The 23,628-nt window shown below is 45.5% G+C and overlaps 1 protein-coding gene across 1 annotated transcript in view; it reads right to left on the bottom strand.

Moving 5' to 3' along the window:
- Positions 1-180: 180 nt before the first annotated feature.
- pals1a (protein associated with LIN7 1, MAGUK family member a) overlaps positions 181-23,628 on the bottom strand; it is a 47,924-nt gene continuing 24,476 nt past the window's right edge. Inside the window, exons 3-12 of the mRNA XM_024430435.2 lie at positions 22,831-23,039; positions 16,939-17,016; positions 14,730-14,873; positions 14,073-14,312; positions 12,696-12,879; positions 12,044-12,187; positions 10,566-10,733; positions 4,357-4,559; positions 4,089-4,199; positions 181-3,766 (exon numbers count right to left, since the gene is read on the bottom strand). Of these exons, the coding sequence (XP_024286203.1) occupies positions 3,590-3,766; positions 4,089-4,199; positions 4,357-4,559; positions 10,566-10,733; positions 12,044-12,187; positions 12,696-12,879; positions 14,073-14,312; positions 14,730-14,873; positions 16,939-17,016; positions 22,831-23,039 (1,658 nt within the window). The 3' untranslated portion in view covers positions 181-3,589. The remainder of the gene's footprint in view (positions 3,767-4,088; positions 4,200-4,356; positions 4,560-10,565; positions 10,734-12,043; positions 12,188-12,695; positions 12,880-14,072; positions 14,313-14,729; positions 14,874-16,938; positions 17,017-22,830; positions 23,040-23,628) is intronic.

Genomic DNA, 23,628 nt, shown 5'->3' with positions numbered 1-23,628 from the left:
TGCAAAGCGATATCCCAAGTATAAATACAGTAAAGTACACACACTAAAGGGCAAACTTCAAGGAGTAGGGTATTCAAATCTTTGGTCTGATGTGTCATCTGCCTCCCTCTTTCCTTCCTTGAGGAACATTAGAGGAGCAATAGAGAACAGTGCTGAAGAAATGAAAGAACCCAACACTACTTCTATCAATCTGGACTTTAATTCACATGAATAATTCCTACAAACACAGATCTACAGGAATAAAAACGTTTTTTAAATTTAATATAGTAACCTTACATTCAACAACTCTACTTCCAATAAACAGCTCAACATCTACACAAGGTGTGTACTGCACAGACTGAAGAGATATTATAATGAATAATATTATATGGACAGGGATGACAAGGTCCTAGATCTGTTCTCCAACTCTGAGACAATGAATAAAGCCAATTGTTACAAACTCCTCTGACTATGGCATACATGACAGAAATAGTTGGGTAGAACACAAACATATCTGGGATCAGGCTTGAATTGAGAGGGTCATGGAGACAGTACCAGCAGAACCTCAGTTCTGGTTCCAGAAGCAATATGAAGGGATGGAAGGGTGGCAGAGTGATCATTCTACAAGTGCATTACTCTGTACATAATACATCTATTTTTAACATAACATATATATCAATGTCAAATATCTAGACACCACAATATCATCAATAATAACCCAAATTAAAATGGTGTTATAATATGTGAAACAGATCTTTGTTAAGACCGTTTCCCCATTGTGTCTACTAGAGATAATACTTGCCTGCATTTCAGTGAGTCCTGCCTCTATACACACACACACACACACACACACACACACACACACACGAGCTCCAACCTATGAACATACCATCACCACATGCAACAAACATACAAACAGTTTTTATGTAATTGTAGGCTATTTTTCCCCGCATTTAGGCTTATCGGTTCGTTCAAGTTCATTTCACAGACCCATTTCAGTAACACCTCTGAAAACAAAACACAGATGTATGTCACACATTTAAAATATCACCTGTGGTGAAAACCATCAGATTAAAAATACAGCATAGATGGATCATTCATAATGAATCTCAGTGAATTAGAAAATGCATTTAATATAATCCCACAGACAGCGGTGCTCAGATACTCTTTAGTGTTTGTGAATAGAATAGTACTGGTTACATTCACTATGATTACACTCCTACAGAGTAGCACAGGAGCTATGCATGATGAATACTGAGAAAAAACTAAAACTACCCCAGGAGGGTTTAGTGTCAAAACTTCTCAACACCTCTAATAATCTTTCTTCATTATCATAAATGTTGCTTTAAATCCTGGGATTCTGGACAGGACAGTTTTTTGTATTTAGTTATGACCAGGGGTATATTATTTACGCCGATTCTGTTTAATCTGTTGCAAAACACTTAGCAACAGAAACCATTTATTACAAACAGAAAACGCTTTGGAACGACAAAATGTCTATTGGACAAATTCAGGTAGGTCCCTCCCCATTTAGTACCATTTGGTTCTTAAAACGGTAAATGGTTTCTGTTGCAAAACGTAATAAATAGACCCTATAGCGCTTGGGTAGAAGTGAGAGGTGGTGTTAGGGCTAGTTTATTATCCTCTAGTACTGAGCCGATCCAAAATGAGCAGAACTGGCCTGGTTATGACCCACCATAGTTTAAGACCATGCTGGAGGACAATGTGAAAAGAAAATATCAGAGCCAGCACAGTAGTGTTGATTGGCACGATAGTTTGAAAAGGGTATAAGGCAAGTAGATTAGAATGAGGCAGTGACTCTTAAGCACCTCTCAGATCTAATTATTGTTATGTCAAAACACCAGTTAGATAAACCTCCAGCATTGTGCTGTGCTGTAGGGTAGTGCTGACCTGGGTTCAAATAGCATTTGAATAATTCAAATACTTTCAGGTTTTGCTTTCATGTACCTGGAGTGCCAGATGGGGGTAGGGTTTGCACGTGTGGGACTATTCTATTGTTCAATCAAGCACAGCTAAAGTATTTGAAATTATTCAAATTGTACTTGAAACCAGGGCTGCTGCAGTGGAAAGAGAGCCCAGATGCTGAGATAATGTAATCCGACACCTGGGTGTGATCACCTCACAGATAGTTTCATTAGGTGAACAAATCCCATCCATGATCATACTTGTAGTAGCCTAATCCCATTCCCATCTGCTATGTTAGAGATCAGAGGCACCTTACTGCCAACACTCACGACTATGGCTGAGTGATGTCAGTTCGACATTAGAGAACACAGACACACCTGACCTCACACACGGACAGAGCATGGGTACAACAACCTCTGTGTAATGTAGGAGAGACATTCACTGACTGGATAATAATATGTCATACATAGAAGCTATGGGTTCTTCTTCTCATCTTTGAAAACTTATTTAAAATACAATATATTTACAATTATAAATAAATTATCAAAAGCAGGATAGAAGAATTAATTATATTTCTGCCACAAGTGCCACGTCTTTACATACTTCCTACCTGGAATGTGAACAGTTAATTTAGTGAAGAGAAATACAGAAACAAAAAAAAGGAAAAAGGACAAATTATCAGAGCAATAATACCTCAAATTAATTTCCCCAGGGAGTCTCAGAAGTGAATAGAAGAGTTCAGTTCAGCATAATAGTGATAAGAGCTGTAACTGTTTCATTCATCTTCAGCTTGTGGTGATTGAGGATCTACCTCCAGTCTCACACAGAGACTGTGGTTGGAGAATTGAGTCAAGGCAAATCTTCAGCGTTGTGTGTGTGTGTGTGTGTGTCAGGTAGGGCCCTATACATTTTTTAACATTAAAAAAAAATTCTGTAGGATTCCATTTAGTTTTTCCCCCAATACCGTTTTCTCCTTTTAGTTTTTCCAGATTTCCATTTCCCCTTGTTTTTTCAGGTTTTCACTCTCAAAATCACACTTTTTAAAATATAAAACAACTAAATTGGATGTTCTAGGTCCACAACAATGCTAAAACCACATCTGGAGACCACTTTTGATGTCTAGGAACATTTTTTTCAAATGTTCATTTTCGGGTGTAGTTACCCTTTAATTCCAGTGCTAGCAAGAGGCTGTTGTTTAGCAGTGTTTTTGTAGCTCGCATGCGATGACAGAGTTTGCAAAACAAATACCCACTGGATTGATGCAAATAATATCATTCTGCCAGGTCAGCATAGGCTACTTTGTAGTTAACATTTAAATGAAGGTTTTTGTGAAAGCCTTTCCATCCACCAGAAGACTTTTCATTAGCATCATTGCTAATGGCTACACAATGTGGTAAACGCACACACTGCACATACAGACGAGGAATTATCTTTGCTTATTCAGAAACTTACAGGAAATAAGAATCACTGATGCATTCTGTTCATGTCTTATGATAAACGTGGGAAAATTAATACATTTTCAAAACATTTAGTTGATTGCCTACAAAGTTCAATAAATGTTAGCATATTGTTGAATTATGTTTCAATGTATTGATTCTGTGATTCCGTTCACTTTCTGTGCATTGCAGATTTTACAGGGCTCTAGTCAGGTTAGCATTGTGGGTGTGTTTTACTGCCCCGGCCCTTAGCGTAGCCAGGAGGAGGGGACCCATTGTGGCTCTGTGTCCAGTTTGTTGATCAGCCTCAGCAGCTCCTGATAGGCCTTGTCCTGGTCTGTGTTCACGATGGCTGCATCAAACAGGTGGCCAAAGTTCTGTTCCATCTCACGGGCCTTCTCGATGATGTCACGCAGCTCCTCTGGCTGATGTAGAGAAAGGGTTGGGGATAAGAGAAGGAACACAGCATCAGCAGTTTCCCCAGGTTAGCTTGATGTTTTTCCTAGACACTGTGCTTCTGCCTCTACATTGCTTGCTCTTTGGGGTTTTATGCTGGGTATCTGCAAAGCACTGACAACTGCTGATGTAAAAAGGGCTTTAGAAAATACATTCGAATAATGACTGATTGCTAGATGTCAAGTGGATGAGCTTGACCAAGGCTTAGTAAACCAATCTTACTGACAAGACAGGACCCTTCGGGGTCAAAACGATGGAGAAAACAGATGTGGTGTTCGAAGGATTCCGTACCTTTGGGTTCTTGCTCTCTTTGGTCAGGAGGGCTCGCAACCGTTCTTGGGAGGGAGGAGCGATGAAGATAATGTAAGGCTTCAGATCCGAGCTACGCAGAGTCTTCAACGACTGGAGAGAGGATGGAGAGAACTCCCAGTCAGACACGGCAGCAACATAGACCATTTATGTTCTCTTATAATACCTTTTCTTTTCCCTCTCTGTCTGGCCTCCTCTCCCTCTCAACTCTCTATATTATTTCCTTCCCACCAATCACTCTCCCCCTCACCTGTGTGTGCAGACAGAGCAGGCAGATCTTGCCCATGTTGATGAGTTGGCGGACAGAGTCGGTGCTGGTTCCGTACAGGTTCTTCTCAAACTCTCCGGACTCAATGAACTTCCCCGCAGTGGCGTCCATGTCAAAGGCCTGGCGGGAGACAAAGTGGTAGTCTCTCCCACTCACCTCTACATCACGCCTGTTCCGTGTCGTGTCTGGAATAAGCAAAAATAAAACAATTTTTTATTGCTTAAAAAAACAAAACAAGAACAGGAGCATGGAAGGGATACAACAGACATTGACTGAAAAATCATATCTGGAATGGATACAAATGATCAAATTCTATACCCTCTAAATGTGTTGAGGAATATTTACTCCCTACAGTACAAAGACGTTCTCATTGACCAGATGGTATTGCCCCTAAAACATCTAGAATCTTTACTACCTAGTACAAGGGATGCACAATATATCGGTGAACATATCAGAATCGGATGATATTAGCTAAAAATGCCAAAAACGGTATCGGCCCAATGTCTAGTTTAACGCCGATGTGCAAAACCCATGTCAAAGCTGACGTGCATATACAATGGGGCAAAAAAGTATTTAGTCAGCCACCAATTGTGCAAGTTCTCCCACTTAAAAAGATGAGGCCTGTAATTTTCATCAAATGTACACTTCAACTATGACAGACAAAATTAGAAAAGAAAATCCAGAAAATCACATTGTAGGATTTTTAATGAATTTATTTGCAAATTATGGTGGAAAATAATTATTTGGTCACCTACAAACAAGCAAGAATTCTGGCTCTCACAGACCTGTAACTTCTTCTTTAAGAGGCTCCTCTGTCCTCCACTCTTTCCCTGTATTAATGGCACCTGTTTGAACTTGTTAACAGTATAAAATACACCTGTCCACAACCTCAAACAGTCAAAATGATCACAAGAACGGTGAGCAAAAATCCCAGAACCACACGGGGGGACATAGTGAATGACCAAAGTAAGCTGGGACCAAAGTAACAAAGCCTACCATCAGTAACACACTACGCCGCCAGGGACTCAAATCCTGCAGTGCCAGACGTGTCCCCCTGCTTAAGCCAGTACATGTCCAGGCCCGTCTGAAGTTTGCTAGAGAGCATTTGGATGATCCAGAAGAAGATTGGGAGAATGTCATATGGTCAGATGAAACCAAAATATAACTTTTTGGTAAAAACTCAACTCGTCGTGTTTGGAGGACAAAGAATGCTGAGTTGCATCCAAAGAACACCATACCTACTGTGAAGCATGGGGGTGGAAACATCATGCTTTGGGGCTGTTTTTCTGCAAAGGGACCAGGACGACTGATCCGTGTAAAGGAAAGAATGAATGGGGCCATGTATCGTGAGATTTTGAGTGAAAACCTTCCATCAGCAAGGGCATTGAAGATGAAACGTGGCTGGGTCTTTCAGCATGACAATGATCCCAAACACACCGCCCGGGCAACGAAGGAGTGGCTTCGTAAGAAGCATTTCAAGGTCCTGGAGTGGCCTAGCCAGTCTCCAGATCAACCCCATAGAACATCTTTGGAGGGAGTTGAAAGTCCGTGTTGCCCAGCAACAGCCCCAAAACATCACTGCTCTAGAAGAGATCTGCATGGAGGAATGGGCCAAAATACCAGCAACAGTGTGTGAAAACCTTGAAGACTTTTGACCTCTGTCATTGCCAACAAAGTGTATATAACAAAGTATTGAGATAAACTTTTGTTATTGACCAAATACTTATTTTCCACCATAATTTGCAAATAAATTCATTAAAAATCCTACAATGTGATTTTCTGGATTTTTCCCTCATTTTGTCTGTCATAGTTGAAGTGTACCTATGATGAAAATTACAGGCCTCTCTCATCTTTTTAAGTGGGAGAACTTGCACAATTGGTGGCTGACTAAATACTTTTTGCCCCACTGTACCTATATAATGTACAGTTGAAGTCAGAAGTTTACATACACTTAGGTTGGAGTCATTAAAACTCATTTTTCAACAACAAATGTCTTGTTAACAAACTATAGTTTTGGCAGGTCGGTTAGGTCGGTTACTTTGTGCATGACAAGTAATTTTTACAACAATTGCTTACAGACCTTCCAAATGGACAATGACCCCAAGCATACTTCCAAAGTTGCGGCAAAATGGCTTAAGGACAACAAAGTCAAGGTATTGGAGTGGCCATCACAAAGCCTTGACCTAAATCCTATTGAAAATTTGTGGGCAGAACTGAAAAAGCATGTGTGAGCAAGGAGGCCTACAAACCTGACTCAGTTACACCAGATCTGTCTGGAGTAATGGGCCAACATTCACCCAACTTATTGTGGGAAGCTTGTGTAAGGCTACCCGAAACATTTGCCCCAAGATAAACAATTTAAAGGCAATGCTACCAAATACTAATTGAGTGTATGTAAACTTCTGACCCACTGGGAATGTGATGAAAGAAATAAAAGCTGAAATAAATAATTCTCTACTATTATTCTGACATTTCACATTATTAAAATAAAGCGGTGATCCTAACTGACCTAAGACAGGGAATTTTTACTAGGAATAAATGTCAGGAATTGTGAAAAACTGGGTAAATGCATTTGGCTAAGGTTTTTATAAATGACGTCATGTAAAATTTTGCTCTACACTGCAACACAGCATTCCTAACCTATCGAGTAGTCAACAAGTCGAGTAGTCAACAAGTCGAGTAGTCATCAAGTCGAGTAGTCATCAAGTCGAGTAGTCATCAAGTCGAGTAGTCAACAAGTCGAGTAGTCATCAAGTCGAGCAGTCATTTGAAAGAATAAGATAATTTCAGCAAGACAACTCAAAGGCAAAATCCATTAACGCCAAGATAATCAACCGTTCTCTGTCGTGGGTGATGTTGGCTTTCGTGACTGGTCGAGCACCGGTACACATTAACGTTACCAAGTGCGCTATTTTTCAAATGTTGCCCTACCAAGTTACACAGTAATAGGTTCACGACATACTATGGAAGGCCATTTGGGTCTTTGCGTGTCAAAAAATATATTTGACAAGTTAAATAAGCTTTTAATTTGACATGTCAAATAGCAGTTCTATTGTAGAATGTTGTGAATTTACACGTGCAAGCCAAGCGCCACCACTACTATCAGTAGCACTGTCAAAGCTGTACAAAAACATCTGCAAACAAGCAACGAACAATGTGTTTACAATACCGCAATGGTAATAAAGTATTGTTTGTTCGACTGCAACTTCTGGGGCAGCTAGCTAGCTTTAGCTTGGTACCTCGCTAGCACCAATACAACCAGCCTGAAAACAATGACCAGTAGAAACTGCAGTCATTTTTACTATCCTTAGCAATGATTTAGGAATTCTTGTGAATAAGTATTAGCTAGGTAGTCACTTGTTGTTCACCAATTGAACTTCAGTTCATGAAAATAAATAGCTACTGTGAGGTTCTGTGTTATACACTATAGCCCTTACCATATCATATGTGATGGAATATTATTTGCTGTTGGCTTGTGTGGGTGTATGTGTTATGCAACATAGTGGACTTGAGACATTGTTAACAGTTTCAGGGCCATGGGCCTTTCTCATGATGGAAAAATACAGAATAACATGAAGACATGAACTGTGCAATGAGTTGTGGGGTCACATTCAGAACGTAGTGTTGCGAGAACAAACAGTCTTTTGTTAGATAACAGGAGCCAGGTGTGAGATAACTGTATTGAGTGTGTGAGCGTATAGATATTCTACACAACTACAACGACTGACCGCTGAAGCGCCTAGGAGGCTGGGACCAGCTCGTGCGCCAACAATTAACGATCGGCTGGGTGAGTTTAAACCACGCCCAGTCTCTACTCTGACAGGCCGGCTCGGAAGCAGGAACTACTTCTGTCAAGAGTATATTACAATATCTTTGTCAGGAACAAGTCAGTTCTCTGTTTGCCCTGCGAGGTGTGACAGAGAGCCCGTATATACAAAAATTGCATTTACCACTTATTGCTTAGCTAATAAAAAATACATAGTATACAATTCGGTGACTCAGTGTCATACTTATCCTGATACTAGATTCGATTGATGCAACCCTTAACACTAGCCAGCCCAAAGCTAACGTTATAAACAGCCAGCTAGCTTCATCTGGCTCGTGATGCTCGACCGGACCGGGTTATGTGTTGTGAAGCTAGCCACAATAAGGATTAGGCACTATAGTGGAATTTGCAGTTCGCCTTCAAAATAAAAGCACCTATTTGAAAGTAATGCAGAAGGTTACAATTGGTGGAATCCTGCCATATTTAGACTAGATAATGTTAAACAAGGTTGAAATGTGAAATGGGGTAAAAGTCTACTCGGTGACACCTACAGAACACAACTGTTAAGAGTTTACGCAAATATTAGCGGTGTTGCTCTTATCGCGGGACTGTGACATCACCTCCCCAAGTCAACCTATTGGGTGTATTGACATTCATATTGCACTGTATAGCTTTACCTAATGATTGGGGAGCAATGAAATGGGGTATCAGTCTACTCAATACTCCTCCTCAGAGTTATCAGACTCAAACATCCACACAGTATTGTTTTTCCTCAGGAATAGTTTTCAATACACATAGGTTGACAATAAATGTGTCTCAATTCACAGTTGTTTGAGTCCCGCGATAAGAGCTACGATGCTAATGTTCTCTGGGTGTCACTGATCCACAAACCATAAGTAAGGCTGTACAGTGAAATAAGTATACTCCCAGTGAAATTCTAAAGTATAATACATCCAGAATGATTTAAAGAGATTTGTCAAATTAACAAATTGTCTTTTGTTGATTTTATATAACATTCCAACCTCATTTAGCATGATCTATTCAATTATGGCATAATTCTACTATTTGTATTCATTTGAATCACCGTCAATGACAAACTTATTTTGAAGGCTAACCGCATAGTCCACTATTGTGGCTAAACCTTATTGTGGCTAGCTTCACATAGATGGGTCCGACCATTAATCAAACAAGAACTGTCTTATAAGTTAGGGTTATTTTAGATGACACCTAGCTATATAGTTAGCTAGCTAACTATAAGCTACTGAAACAGATTTGTCATTTTGCTGTGTTTTTGGAGAAGAACATCGTTTGCATCCATTAGTTAGCTTATCACTTTTTCAATGACCAGCACTGTAGGTGTGCGAGACAACTTTACCAGCATCGTAGCATAAGTATTGATGAATCATTGTGACATATGAAATACGAGTGATAATGTAATCAATGTGTAATAACTACGTACAAAATGTATGAACGAGTTAAATTATTATGTGACGTGCAGTCATATTCAGGTCCTGATTGGTCAGCAAGCTTACATGACACATCATAGTGTTATGTGACGTGCAGTCATATTCAGGTCCTGATTGGTCAGCAAGCTTACATGACACATCATAGTGTTATGTGACGTGCAGTCATATTCAGGTCCTGATTGGTCAGCAAGCTTACATGACACATCATAGTGTTATTTGACGTGTATCTTTTTTGACACGCAAAGACCCAAACGGTGTTCCATAGAAATCCTGGTTGAGAAACGACTGAACAAATGAACAACGAAACAGCACAGCAAGTAAGATAAAGAAATAGGTTTTGATTATGTTTTACTGGTAATGGGGACATACGTAATTGCTAACAAAATAACTCTTTGGTCAGTGTGGTGTGTGTAACCTTTATTTAACTAGGCAAGTCAGTTAAGAACAAATTCTTATTTACAATGACAGCCTACCCCAGCCAAGCCCGGACGATGTTGGGCCAATTGTGATACAGCCTGGATTTGAACCAGGGACTGTAGTGACACCTCTTGCACTGAGATGCAGTGCCTTAGACCACTGCGTCCATGTGTGTGTTAATTATTTAACTGTACTAGAATGCTTAAAAGGCCGCTCAAATTTTAAATGTCGGTATCGGGTTTTTTTGTCAAGGAAAATATTGGATATCGTATCGGCCAAAAAGGTCATACGAGTGCATCATTACCTAGTACCCATTGTCTGGCGTCAGATGGTGTCACTCCTACGCAAAGCTCGTCCCTCAGCCGGCGCAGTACCTGACGTTCGACAATGGACTAGTACCTACATAGATCAGCCTGATAATACATGTACAGTGAATAAGTCCAAGAGAGAGTTTGAGGAAAGCCTTCAGGGAGCACGGAGTTGAGCAGTTCAAGGGGAAAGTTCCACCTTGAAAATAAACGTTTGATCAATTTGACACTTACGTGGGACTGCTCCCCCAAATCTGTCTGGCTGGCTGGACAGCAGTCTCTGTCTCAAGTCGTTCTGCCCACAGTTGGGAGGACCAATCAGGGCGATGGGTCGCTTTCGATTGGCTGGCTGGTGGTAGAGCGCCATCTCCTCATAGGTCAGGATCTCCTCACTGTCGTTGTCTGGGGAGCAGCAGAGTTACAGACAAAGCAGGAACAAGACAGTTCTAGTTTAATTTCAAACACTATTCCTATCTTGGTATAATGAAAAAGACTTGAGCCTGAGAAAGGCCTTTAGTTGAAACGTCAACATTTATCCTGTTCTTGTCATTTCTTCTACTATATCTTGGGGTCATTCCAACCACAGTCCATTAAAGTGAAAATACTAACTTGCATAGTACATGGTCTTTTGGCTAAAGCTGGCTAAAGTAAGTGATCTCTCTTTCTCAGGCCTACGACTACTAGGGCTATTTTTTGCTCAGGTTCTAAAATAGTAACCCGGGGTATAAGAGATATGAGTAACAGTCAATAGTGATAAGGGAAGAGTAAGTGTGAATAACTTCACATGCATAATGCATAAGCATTAAAACAAGCACAGTCCGCACATTCCAGAACCATAGACAAACTGCCCCCCCAGCTACCAGGACTCATATTCACCAAGAGTTTCAGAGTAGTAGTGCTGATCTAGGATCAGGTCCTCCATTCCCAATATAATCTCATACACTATGATCTAAAATACAAAACTGATCCTAGATCAGCACTCCTACTCTGAGACACTGAATACGGGCCCAGGGTACCCATATAGGTTCATTCTACACCAGTCTGCAAACATCTCTGCTACAGCACTCTACCACGCTCTACTTCCAGCCATCTGGTCCATGGGGAGTGGGACTAAGAGACTACGCACTCCACACACGGCACCGGCCATCCTAAACTGCAATCAAATAACTGCACGACATCTGCAATATTCACTGAGTGTACAAAACATTACTAACATCTTCCTAATACTGAGTTGCACCCCCCTTTTGCCCTCAGAACAGCCTCAGCTGGTCGGACATGGACTCTACAAGGTGTCAAAAGCATTCCACAGGGATGTTGACTCCAATTCTTCCCACAGTTGCGTCAAGTTGGCTGGATGTCCTTAGAGTGGTGGACCATTCTTGATACACACAGGAAACTGTTGAGCGTGAAAAACCCAGCAGTGTTTCAGTTCTTGACACAAACCGGTGCGCCTGGCACCTACTGTCATACTCCTTTCAAAGGCACTTCAATATTTTGTCTGACCCATTAGGGTAAGAATGGCACACAGACACAATCCATGTCTCAAAGCTTCAAAATCCTTCTTTAACCCGTCTCTTCCCCTTCATCCACACTGATTTGAAGTGGATTTAACAAGTGACATCAGTAAGGGATCATAACCTGATCAGTCGGTCATGGAAAAGGCATGGGGGTGTGTGTAATATACTTGGTGAATTCTTCTGAGCTGGCTTTACCATCATTCTGCTTGACGTTGTAAAGGAGCTTCTTCCTCTTCTTCTTGTTCTTCTTAGCACACCACAGCTTTCCCGACTTCTCAGGCTCTTTATCCTCTTCTATGGTCTGCTTCATGGCCTCTCTCTGCTGCTGGAAGCTCTTGCCTACATTTACATAGAGAAGAGATGTTGTTAAACACGGCCTGATGATCTACAATGATGACCTGAAACTGGTCCAGTTTGTTAGGAGGCATTTTATTTCTCCTTTAATTAACCAGAAAAGTCACATTCAGATTGACATCTTTTTTTCAAAACAGACCTGTCCAAAAAAGCAACACACACACAGAAAACTAAAAACTGCAAATAGCATGAGATAACTTTCCGAGGTTTCCAAGCTAAGTTCTCCTTAACAGTCCTTCAATCTGTGAGGCTGGGTAGCGTACCTGGTACTAGCCCGGTCAGGGGCTGGTTGGGGTCAGGCTAGCGTACCTGGTACTAACCCGGTCAGGGGCTGGTTGGGGTCAGGGTAGTGTACCTGGTACTAGCCCGGCCAGGGGCTGGTTGGGGTCAGGGTAGCGTACCTGGTACTAGCCCGGCCAGGGGCTGGTTGGGGTCAGGGTAGTGTACCTGGTACTAGCCCGGCCAGGGGCTGGTTGGGGTCAGGGTAGTGTACCTGGTACTAGCCCGGCCAGGGGCTGGTTGTCCTCGTCTCCGTCCCTGTAGGCCTGCCACCAGTTGGGGTCGTCCTGGCTAATGATGTGGAGGATGTCTCCCTTCTGGAAGCACAGGCCCAGTTCCCTACACGGCACGTAGGGGTCATCAGACGGGTCGTAGTCAAAGTGAGCCTTCACATGGACCTGGTGGAAAAGAGGACAAGACATTACCTTAGTTTTTCTAGTTAATCTGTATATTCTAGAATTACATTAAGATTAACATTTCTAAATATGGTCATGTAGCAGATGCTCTAATTAAGCAATAAGGCCCGAGAATATATGTTATATTTTCCATATACCACAAACCCCTGAGGTGCCTTATTACTATTATTAACTGGTTACCAAAGTAATTAGAGCAGTGAAAATAAATGTTTTGTCATACAATCTGATATACCATGGCTGTCAGCCAATCAGTATTCTGGGCTCGAACCACCCAGTTTATAATCCAAAACAATGTAGTGTTCATAAGGACATATTCAGTATGTGGTGGCTCATGTGGGAATCAAAGCAACATTGGCTATGGGTCAGAACCATGCTGTCCAACCCACTAAGAACCATTGGAACTTGGAACAGTGTGAATGCTACAGACAGACGAACATCACAGCCAACGTTTGGATAGAAGCTGAGAAGAGAGGTGGTCGGAGATGGAGATGTGTCTGTACTCCCCAGTCTCTGATGGGCGGGGTTTTGGTCTGTACTCCCCAGTCTCTGATGGGCGTGGTTTTGGTCTGTACTCCCCAGTCTCTGATGGGTGCGGTTTTGGTCTGTACTCACCACAGTCTGATGGGCGGGTTTTTGGTCTGTACTCACCACAGTTTCTGAAGGGCGGGGTTTTGGTCTGTACTCCCCAGTCTCTTATGGGCGGGGCTTTGGTCTGTACTCCCCAGTCTCTGATGGGCGCGGTTTTGGTCTGTACTCACCACAGTCTGATGGGCGGGTTTTTTGGTCTGTACTCACCACAGTTTCTGAAGGGCGGGGTTTTGGTCTGTACTCCCCAGTCTCTTATGGGCAGGGTTTTGGTCTGTACTCCCCAGTCTCTTATGGGCGGGGTTTTGGTCTGTACTCACCACAGTCTCTGATGGGCAGGGTTTTTGGTCTGTACTCCCCAGTCTCTGATGGGCGGGGTTTTTGGTCTGTACTCACCACAGTCTCTGATGGACAGGGGTTTTGGTCTGTACTCACCACAGTCTCTGATGGACGGGGTTTTGGTCTGTACTCACCACAGTCTCTGATGGACAGGGGTTTTGGTCTGTACTCACCACAGTCTCTGATGGACGGGGGTTTTGGTCTGTACTCACCACAGTCTCTGATGGACGGGGGTTTTGGTCTGTACTCACCACAGTCTCTTTGATGGGCGGGGGTTTGTTCTGTGAGCTGGGGATAAGGATGAAGGTCAGGGTGCCGTGCATTTCGGCCAGGATGTCAAAGACCTCGTTGACGTCCTTCCCTCTGATCTCCACTCCGTTGATCTCCAGAACCTCGTCTCCTTCATGCAGCAGTCCGCTGCGCTCCGCCGCACCGCCCTTCACGATGCGGCTTATTACCACGCTGTCCATGTCGTTACGCACTGTCGCACCCTGCCGCACATACACAGGGTGAGGAACAGAGGTTAGTGATAGATACAGGAGGGATTCAACTTTTCTGATATGAGAGATGGCTTTGTCTGAAAAGTGTACATTCATTGAAATGTATTTTATAAAGCCCTTTTTACATCAGCAGTTGTCAAAAGGTTGTTTACAGATACTCAGCCTAAAACTGAGCTGTCAAATCCTCGATTCCTCACGTCCTTGATTCGTCGCTACACTCAAAGCTCATTGGGAGGGGGGATCCCGAAGGGCGGGACCTTGGAGCCTCTCCTCCAATAAGCTTTGAGAGAGGAATTGAGAAAACAAAGACTGGAAGAACCGAGGATTTGACAGCTGGGACTTTTCAGACAGCCTATGTCTACTCATATGATGATTCATGACTGTTGGTGTGTTTTAAAGGAGTCTCACCAGTGGGATGTCCATGGCCTTCTCCATGCGGACTATCTTGACAGTCTCCCCTCCCCACTGGGTGAGAGCCTCACAGGGGTCAGGGGTCAGGGGCTCCAGCTGCATCTCCTGCTCCGCAACACAGTCATGGGCCAGAAGCACCGCCTGGGGAGGTACAGGGGACATAGGGTTAGCCTTACTGGGTTAACTAACCAGACTCTAGCTGCTAGATGGTTGGATGCAGAGACGCAGGTTAGACTGGCACACCAAGACACAGGTTAGACTGGCACACCAAGACACAGGTTAGACTGGCACACCAAGACACAGGTTAGACTGGTACACCAAGACACAGGTTAGACTGGTACACCAAGACACAGACTCCATACAGTCATGGGCCAGTAGTACCTACTAGCGAGAGACAGGGGACACAGGGGATGTACTGGTCAGAATTACTGGGTTAACTAGACACTTTTATAGGAAACACAACATCCCTCCCTGTCCTCTCTTCACCAAACAGTCACTGGCCAGCAACACTGAAAGGCACAGAGAGCAGTCATACATTCTGGGTTAACTACTAGACTTTTACAATATGCTCACACACCAACTCAGTGGCCTTGGTGTCCGGCCTGAGGTTGGAAGGTAGGGGGGTTCGATCCCCGGTCGAGTCACACCTCTCTGCTTGCCAGTCAGCTTTAAGGCGATGGATTGGGGGGCAAGGCCATGTGAAAGACTAGCATCATGTCTAGTGGGTGCACTTGTACATCAAGCTGCCTCACTCTACAGAAACAGGAGATATGCTCCTGCCCCTATGGGCAGTTCTGGCTCAGACAAGGCTTACTTGGAGATAACAATCAGACTTACTAGGTTAACTTTCAGTAACTTGTAAAGCAAACACACAGGCAGAGATAGGCGCATGAACGCACACATCCACAGAGACCTGTCTTTAACAGTCCTGTAGTCTTTACTTCCAGAGCCCCCTGATATTCTTCTATTTCCTGCCCTGAACCTTAGTCACTACTCTAGTCGGCTACCACCCGGTACTGCTGTACATTGAGTCATTGAACACTGGTCACTTTAATAATGTTTACATGCGGTTTCACCCACTTTATATGTATATACTGTATTCTAGTCAAGGCTCATCCTATATTTATTTTCTGGATTATGTGTGTATTTCTATTACAAGGTTGGACCTAGAAACAAACATTTCGCTGCACCTGCACATCAACACATCAACACATCTGTTTATGCGACCAATAAACTTGGATTTGATTCATGTGGAAGGAAGAAAATCCAGGAGGAGAAACATGATATAAGAAACCTTCAGTAAGTAGTAACAGACTAACAGCTATATCATCCCGTGGGGAGAAAGGCCTGGTTAGTTACCTCACTAGGTCTACCTTCTTCCTCTCCTCCATCCTCCTGTGTGTTGGGTCATGTTCAATAGTGCACACTGTAGCAAAATATTCAGGTAGTACCTCCCTTATCAATCTGTTTCAAACCGTCCCTCCCTACTGAACATGCCCTGGTGTCTCAGAGGAGCAGCAGCATCACTGGCCTCCTGAGTGGCGCAGCAGTCTAAGGCACTGCATTGAAGTGCTAGAGACGTTATTAGAGACCCTGGTTTGATTCCAGGCTGTGTCACAACCGGCCGTAATTGGGAGTCCCAAAGGGTGGCACACAATTGGCTCAGCGTCATACGGGTTAGGGGAGGGTTTGGCAGGGTTAGGGGAGGGTTTGGCAGGGGTAGGCCATAATTGTAAAAAATAATTTGTTCTTAACGGACTTGCCTAGTTAAATAAAATAAAAAATAAATTGTAGATGTGGGGGACAGAGACAAGTCTGAGTGTAAGGGAAAGGTAGAAGTGTACAGGGCTCAGGGGAAGACAGCTTGGTCACATTGCAGAAGCAGTGTACAGGGCTCAGGGGAAGACAGCTTGGTCATATAGTATAAACTCAGAGGAAGGATGTGGGAGAGAGATTAGGAGCCAACAGCTGATCACAGCTGAATCAACACACTCCTGACCTGAACAAACTCCCAGTACAGGGCTATGCAGGGGGGAAGATGCAGAGGGGTCACATTATGCAGAAGGGGTGTATAGGGCTATGCTGGGGAAGATAGCTTGGTCACATTGGATAGGGTTATGCTGAGGAGGATATTATGCTGGGACAGAGAAGAGACAGCGGTGGTCATAGAGTATAAACATTCAGTAGGAATGGATGGAAGCCTCACCTGGACATGTGGTGAGGAGAGCAGGGTGTTGAGCTCCAAACCCTCCTTGTGTTGGCTGTTATGAACCATAGACTGGACCTGAAGATGAACACACAGGAAGTCAAAGAAAGATGAGGGATAGGAGTTACGCCCGGAAACTTGAAACACATGAATGATTTACAGCATCAAAAACCTCTACAGAAAGGTTTGAAGTATTTAAATATTTCCACCCATTTGATACAATAGGCTACATTTGTTCACCAGATTAGAGGGCATAGGGTTTGTGTTAAAACATTTAGTTGACTGGTTTTCATTTTTTCCTTGTGGGGTGAAAGTGAATTATTCTAAGATCTGGTGATCCATGCTCTGTTGATGGGCCTTCAAAAGACTTTAGATCGGCCCCAGCCCCAGGCCACGCAGCCCCAGGCCACGCAGCCCCAGGCCACGCAGCCCCAGGCCACGCAGCCCCAGGCCACGTGCCCCAGGCCAAGCCCCAGGCCACGTGCCCCAGGCCACGAAGCCCCAGGCCCAGCTGGCCCAGCCCCAGGCCCAGCCCCAGCAGCCCCAGGCCACGCAGGCTCAGGCCCAGGCCCAGCAGGTTCAGGCCCAGCAGTCCCAGGCCACGCAGGCTCAGCCCCAGGCCACGCAGGCCCAGGCCACGAGGCCCAGCCCACGCAGGCCACGCAGGCCCAGCCCACAGGCCACGCAGGCCCAGCCCACGCCCAGCCCCAGGCCACGCAGGCCCAGCCCACGCAGGCCACAGGCCCAGCCCCGCAGGCCAGGCCACGCAGGCCCAGGCCCAGCCCACGCAGGCCACGCAGGCCCAGCCCACGCAGGCCACGCAGGCCCAGCCCACGCAGGCCACGCAGGCCCAGCCCACGCAGGCCACGCAGGCCCAGCCCCAGGCCACGCAGGCCCAGCCCACGCAGGCCACAGGCCCAGCCCCAGGCCACGCAGGCCCAGCCCACGCAGGCCACGCAGGCCCAGCCCACGCAGGCCACGCAGGCCCCAGGCCACGCAGGCCCAGCCCCAGGCCACGCAGGCCCAGCCCCAGGCCACGCAGTCCCAGCCCCAGGCCACGCAGTCCCAGCCCCAGGCCACGCAGTCCCAGCCCCAGGCCACGCAGGCTCAGCCCCAGGCCACGCAGTCCCAGCCCCAGGCCACGCAGTCCCAGCCCCAGGCCCAGCAGGCAGTCCCAGCCCGCAGGCCCAGCAGGCGCAGGCCCAGCCCCAGGCCCAGCAGGCTCAGGCCCAGCCCCAGGCCAGCAGGCAGTCCCCCAGCAGGCCCAGGCCAGCCCACGCAGGCCACGCAGGCCCAGCAGTCCCAGGCCACGCAGGCCCAGCCCCAGGCCACGCAGGCCCAGCAGTCCCAGGCCACGCAGGCCCAGCAGTCCCAGGCCCCAGGCCAGCAGTCCCAGGCCCAGGCCCAGCAGTCCCAGGCCACGCAGGCCCAGCCCCAGGCCACGCAGGCCCAGCAGTCCCAGGCCACGCAGTCCCAACCCCAGGCCACGCAGTCCCAGCAGTCCCAGGCCACGCAGTCCCAGCCCCAGCCACCAGGCCCAGCAGTCCCAGGCCACAGGCAGTCCCAGGCCACGCAGGCCCAGCAGTCCCAGGCCACGCAGGCCCAGCAGTCCCAGGCCACGCAGGCCCAGCAGTCCCAGGCCACGCAGGCCCAGCAGTCCCAGGCCACGCAGGCCCAGCAGTCCCAGGCCACGCAGTCCCAGCAGTCCCAGGCCACGCAGTCCCAGCCCACGCAGGCCCAGCCCCAGGCCACGCAAGCAGAATAGTAAAATAACCACAGCCTAGGCCCCAGGTTCAGCTTGGGTTATGTTCATTAGGGCACGCAGCAGAATGACAGAATGTTTTGCAATGCTAATGAGCATTTCTTATTAGTTACAGATGCCTTTTAAAGATCCTAAGCACTAGATTCATAACATATCATACAAATTGCAACAAAAACATACATACAGATGTGCTCAAATGTGTTGGTACCTTTACAGCTCATTGAAATAATGCTTCATTGCTCCTGAAAAGAGATGACATTAAAAGCTATTTTATCATGTATACTTGCATGCCTTTGGTTTGTCATAGAATAAAGCAAAGAAGCTGTGAAAATAGATGAATTATTGCTTATTCTACAAAGATATTCTAAAATGGCCTGGAAACATTTGTTGGTACCCCTTAGAAAATATAATAAATACTTGGATTATGGTGATATTTCAAACTAATTCGTATCTCACACACACACACACACACCTCCAATCTTGTAAACCAGTCATTCAGCCGATTTAAATGGACAGAAGTAGTCACTGAGCAGTTTGGTATCATTGTGTGGACCACACTGAACATGGACCAGAGTAAAGTAGTCACTGAGCAGTTTGGTATCATTGTGTGGACCACACTGAACATGGACCAGAGTAAAGTAGTCACTGAGCAGTTTGGTATCATTGTGTGGACCACACTGAACATGGACCAGAGAAAGGAAAGGAGAGATTTGTCTGGAGAAGGCATCCATCAAACCTGAGACAGCTGCAGCATTTTGCTCAGGAAGAGTGGGCCAAACTACCTGTTAACAGGTGCAGAAGGCACCCATCAAACCTGAGACAGCTGGAGCAGTTTGCTCAGGAAGAGTGGGCCAAACTACCTGTTAACAGGTGCAGAAGGCACCCATCAAACCTGAGACAGCTGGAGCAGTTTGCTCAGGAAGAGTGGGCCAAACTACCTGTTAACAGGTGCAGAAGGCTCATTGAGAGCTACAGAAAACATTTGATTGCAGTGATTGCCTCTAAAGGTTGTGCAACAAAATATTAGGTTATGGGTCCCATCATTTTTGGCCATACCATTTTCATTTGTTTTATTACTTACGATATTATGTTGAACAAAAAAAATCAAAAGCAAAGTCTGAGTTCTATTAAATATGGAATAAACAATGGTGGATGCAAATTGCTTTGGTCAGTTTCAAGTTATTTCAGAGAAAATTGCGCAGTCTTCGTTTTTTGTGGAGGGGTACCAACAAATTTGAGCCCGCCTGCCCCATATGAAATGGATGACGTAGTACACAATAAAATGGGGACCACTTTTGGCTTGCGAGCATCACTCTCAGAACTACTGGCTGAAATTATACAAAAGTTCCATTTTAGCCAGTCAAGACAAAATCCCTCCTTTCCTGTCAACTAAGCCTAACACTAAGCCTATGGGAGGTGGGGTTTTACAAGGGCGGACACAGGCAGAAAACACCCCTCACTTAATTGGTCTCCTCCAGAGCAAGGCTAATCCCACTATGGTGTTGTTTGTGTCTCTAGTATTCTGGTGACGCGGTTCACATGAGGACTGGCCAATAGGACACAAACAACAAGAACTGACCAAACTGGAGTGCTATTTGGCCCTTAACAGAGTACACAGTAGCAGAATATCTGACCACTGTGACTCAAAACTAAGAAAAGTTTTGACTACGTGCAGACTCAGTGAGCATAGCCTTGCTAAAGGCCGCCATAGCCTGTCTTCTCTTCAGAGCCAGGTCTGCCTAAGTGCACACTGCCCACAAAATGAGGTGGAAACCAAGGTGCACTTCCTAACCTCCTGCCAAATGTATAACCAGAGAGACACATATTTCCCTTAGATCACACAGACAAAGATTTTAAAACAAATTCAATCTTGATAAAATCCCCTATCTATTGGGTGAAATACCACAGTGTGCAATCACAGCAGCAAGATGTGTGACCTGTTGCCACAAGAAAAGGGCAACCAGTGGAGTACAAATACCATACCTGTAGTAAATATAACCTATATTTATCTGTTTATTTAGTTTTCCTTTCATACTTCAACTATTTGCACATTATAACATTTGAAAGGTCTATATTATTTAAAAACTTTTGTGAGTGTAATGTTTACTGTTAATGTCTGATTTATTTCCCTTGTCTATTTCACTTGCTTTGTCAATGTAAACATGTGTTTCCCATGCCAATAAAGCCCTTTGAATTGAGAGAAAGGCAGACAGAGAGACATAGTGAGAGAGTGCACAAGGCCCTATTGTGAGAGTTTCCCTTCTAGTCCAGGTCAGTGAGTTTGAGTTCTTGATTAGTTTGGGCTCTAATGATGGGGCGAGCGGAGTACAGGAGCTGTTCTATGCTGCTGGCTGGGGCAGAATGAGAGGACAGGAGCTGTTCTGTGCTGCTGGCTGGGGCAGAATGAGAGGACAGGAGCTGTTCTGTGGTGCTGGCTGGGGCAGAATGAGAGGACAGGAGCTGTTCTGTGATGCTGGCTGGGGCAGAATGAGAGGACAGGAGCTGTTCTGTGGTGCTGGCTGGGGCAGAATGAGAGGACAGGAGCTGTTCTGTGATGCTGGCTGGGGCAGAATGAGAGGACAGGAGCTGTTCTGTGCTGCTGGCTGGGGCAGAATGAGAGGACAGGAGCTGTTCTGTGCTGCTGGCTGGGGCAGAATGAGAGGACAGGAGCTGTTCTGTGCTGCTGGCTGGGGCAGAATGGGAAGAATGAGAGGACAGGAGTTTATTATGGTGTTTCATTAACACTTCTTCACAACACAGTGATTCCTGGCAAAGAGGCTTTCTCCTCAACCAAGCATCATTAGTGGACAAAACATACAAAAAGACATTTGAAGTACTTTGTGGAGGTTCCTGTCCATTTTAAACCTCATACACGGCACAAACTCTGCTGAACATCAAACTCACGGCTAGAAGGCTACCTAATTCAGGCAAAAGTTTCTACAACTCCTCGATTGCTTGTGTGCATCTTAGTGTGTGCATCTTAGTGTGTGCATCTTAGTGTGTGCATCTTAGTGTGTGCATCTTAGTGTGTGCATCTTAGTGTGTGCATCTTAGTGTGTGCATCTTAGTGTGTGCATCTTAGTGTGTGCATCTTAGTGTGTGCATCTTAGTGTGTGCATCTTAGTGTGTGCACGCGAGTCTCAGTGTGTGTGCATGTGGTATATATTCCTGTCATTGTGTCACACAGACCCTCCCCAGTCCTTACCTCTTGGCCTCAGATCAAGTGTGTATCCCTCTCATTTCCTTCTGTTCTAGTTTCCATGAAGTCTGAGGTGGGGGCTCAGCCAAAGACCAGTGGAACGACGCACAGGTTGATTTGAAATTGAGTGTACAGGAGCACTAACCCCTACTGCCTCATTCTACCCCCAGACCCTTCCCCAGACCCACACCATTCTCCCCCCCAGCCCCAAACCGACCTCTTCCCCCAGACCTACTCAATACACTCCAGGTACAAGTTGCCCACAGGCAACAGATCCTAATGTCAGCTTACTCCTCCGGAAATCCTACCCTTAACCACTCTAATGCAAAACACAAAACTGTCTCTGGATCAGCACCCCTCCCGAGCCAGTTCATGTGCTGAACCACTTCTGATCTAGGATCAGTTCTTTCTACGCAAACCCTACCCTTAACCCTGATGTAGTAATACCCCAAACTGACTGAGATCAGCATCTAGGTGTCATCTCCTGGGCCAGGCCCTGAGCACGGTGTGTAGGGAATAATCAACGAGGGGCTATGCATTCTGTGGTAAATAACGCACAACGTTGAAGGTGTCTGCCACATCACACTTGCTAAGACGGCTAAAATCTGCTAGTGAGCTGCTCAACAACTGTGACAAATGTATTTGAGAGACAAGTGATCATTGTGGAAGTTTGTTTTCAATAAACATTGGAAACTAAATATAGTTTACATGCTGTCAACAATCTAATCCAACCCTCACTGTTTTGTCCCATAGTTTCCCAGGCGTCGGTTTTGTTGCTAAATACCCAAGCTGTCTGTAAGAGTGGGGAAGGGTGTGCTGGGCCGGTTCACGTGCTGCTGTGAGATCTGTAAGCCCTGATCTATGATCAGTTTACCCTAACCTGAACCGTTTTAATCAGAACACCCCAAACTGACTCCAGACCAGGACTCACCTCGTGTGCCAGGCCCTGAGCGCGGTCTGTGTGTGGGAAGGGTGGGCTGGGCCTGTTCATGTGCTGGGCCACAGCGTTGTGGATGTTGAAGGCCTTCTGGAAGTCAGTCTTCTGGACCAGCTGCAGCACCAGCTCCACGTCCTCCTGGCTCTGGCCGTCAGACAGGCAGTGCTGCACCTGCTTCAGGGACATCAGCAGCTCCTCCAACTCTGTACGGAGGAAAGTGAGTCAGGCATACATATACTGTACTGACAGGTCACCCATAGAAATACAGTACACAAAAGCCAGACACACACATGCAGAAAAAAAATAACAGTGAACTCAAAAAAAGAAAAGAAAAAGTCTGTTCCAAAACATTCTGAACCAGGCTACAAATGGCTGCCCCATCGCTGTTCTTGCCTGCTCTACCACTCTTCCTGCCAAGTTAATAACGCGTCGTATAGCCCGCCTGGCCTAACGGGTCGCGTAGCCCGCCAAGACAGGATATTAATAGCTGGGATACAACTCCAAAATAAATCAAATTCTTCAATCTTACCAGCTCTCTCAAATCCAGACCCCTCTTTTAGGCATATCTGTCCAGTGTAAGTAATATCAAAATAAGGAGAGGGTTGGTGTGTCAAAGGGGGTATGTTATTAGGAGGCTAGTGTCATCTCATCTGATGGAGGACCTACTGTCTCTCTCCATATAGTTTTTTTTTAGGCCAGGCGGGCTACGCGACCCGTTAGGCCAGGCGGGCTACGAGACCAGTTAGGCCAGGCGGGAGATGGGGCAGCCACTCAGGGAGAGAGAGCAGCCAT

This window comes from Oncorhynchus tshawytscha, linkage group LG08 (genome assembly GCF_018296145.1).
Source record: "Oncorhynchus tshawytscha isolate Ot180627B linkage group LG08, Otsh_v2.0, whole genome shotgun sequence".
Lineage (NCBI taxonomy): Eukaryota > Metazoa > Chordata > Actinopteri > Salmoniformes > Salmonidae > Oncorhynchus > Oncorhynchus tshawytscha.
The sequence above is the reverse complement of the archived record's forward strand: the minus strand, read 5'-3'. Positions and strand labels throughout refer to the sequence as shown.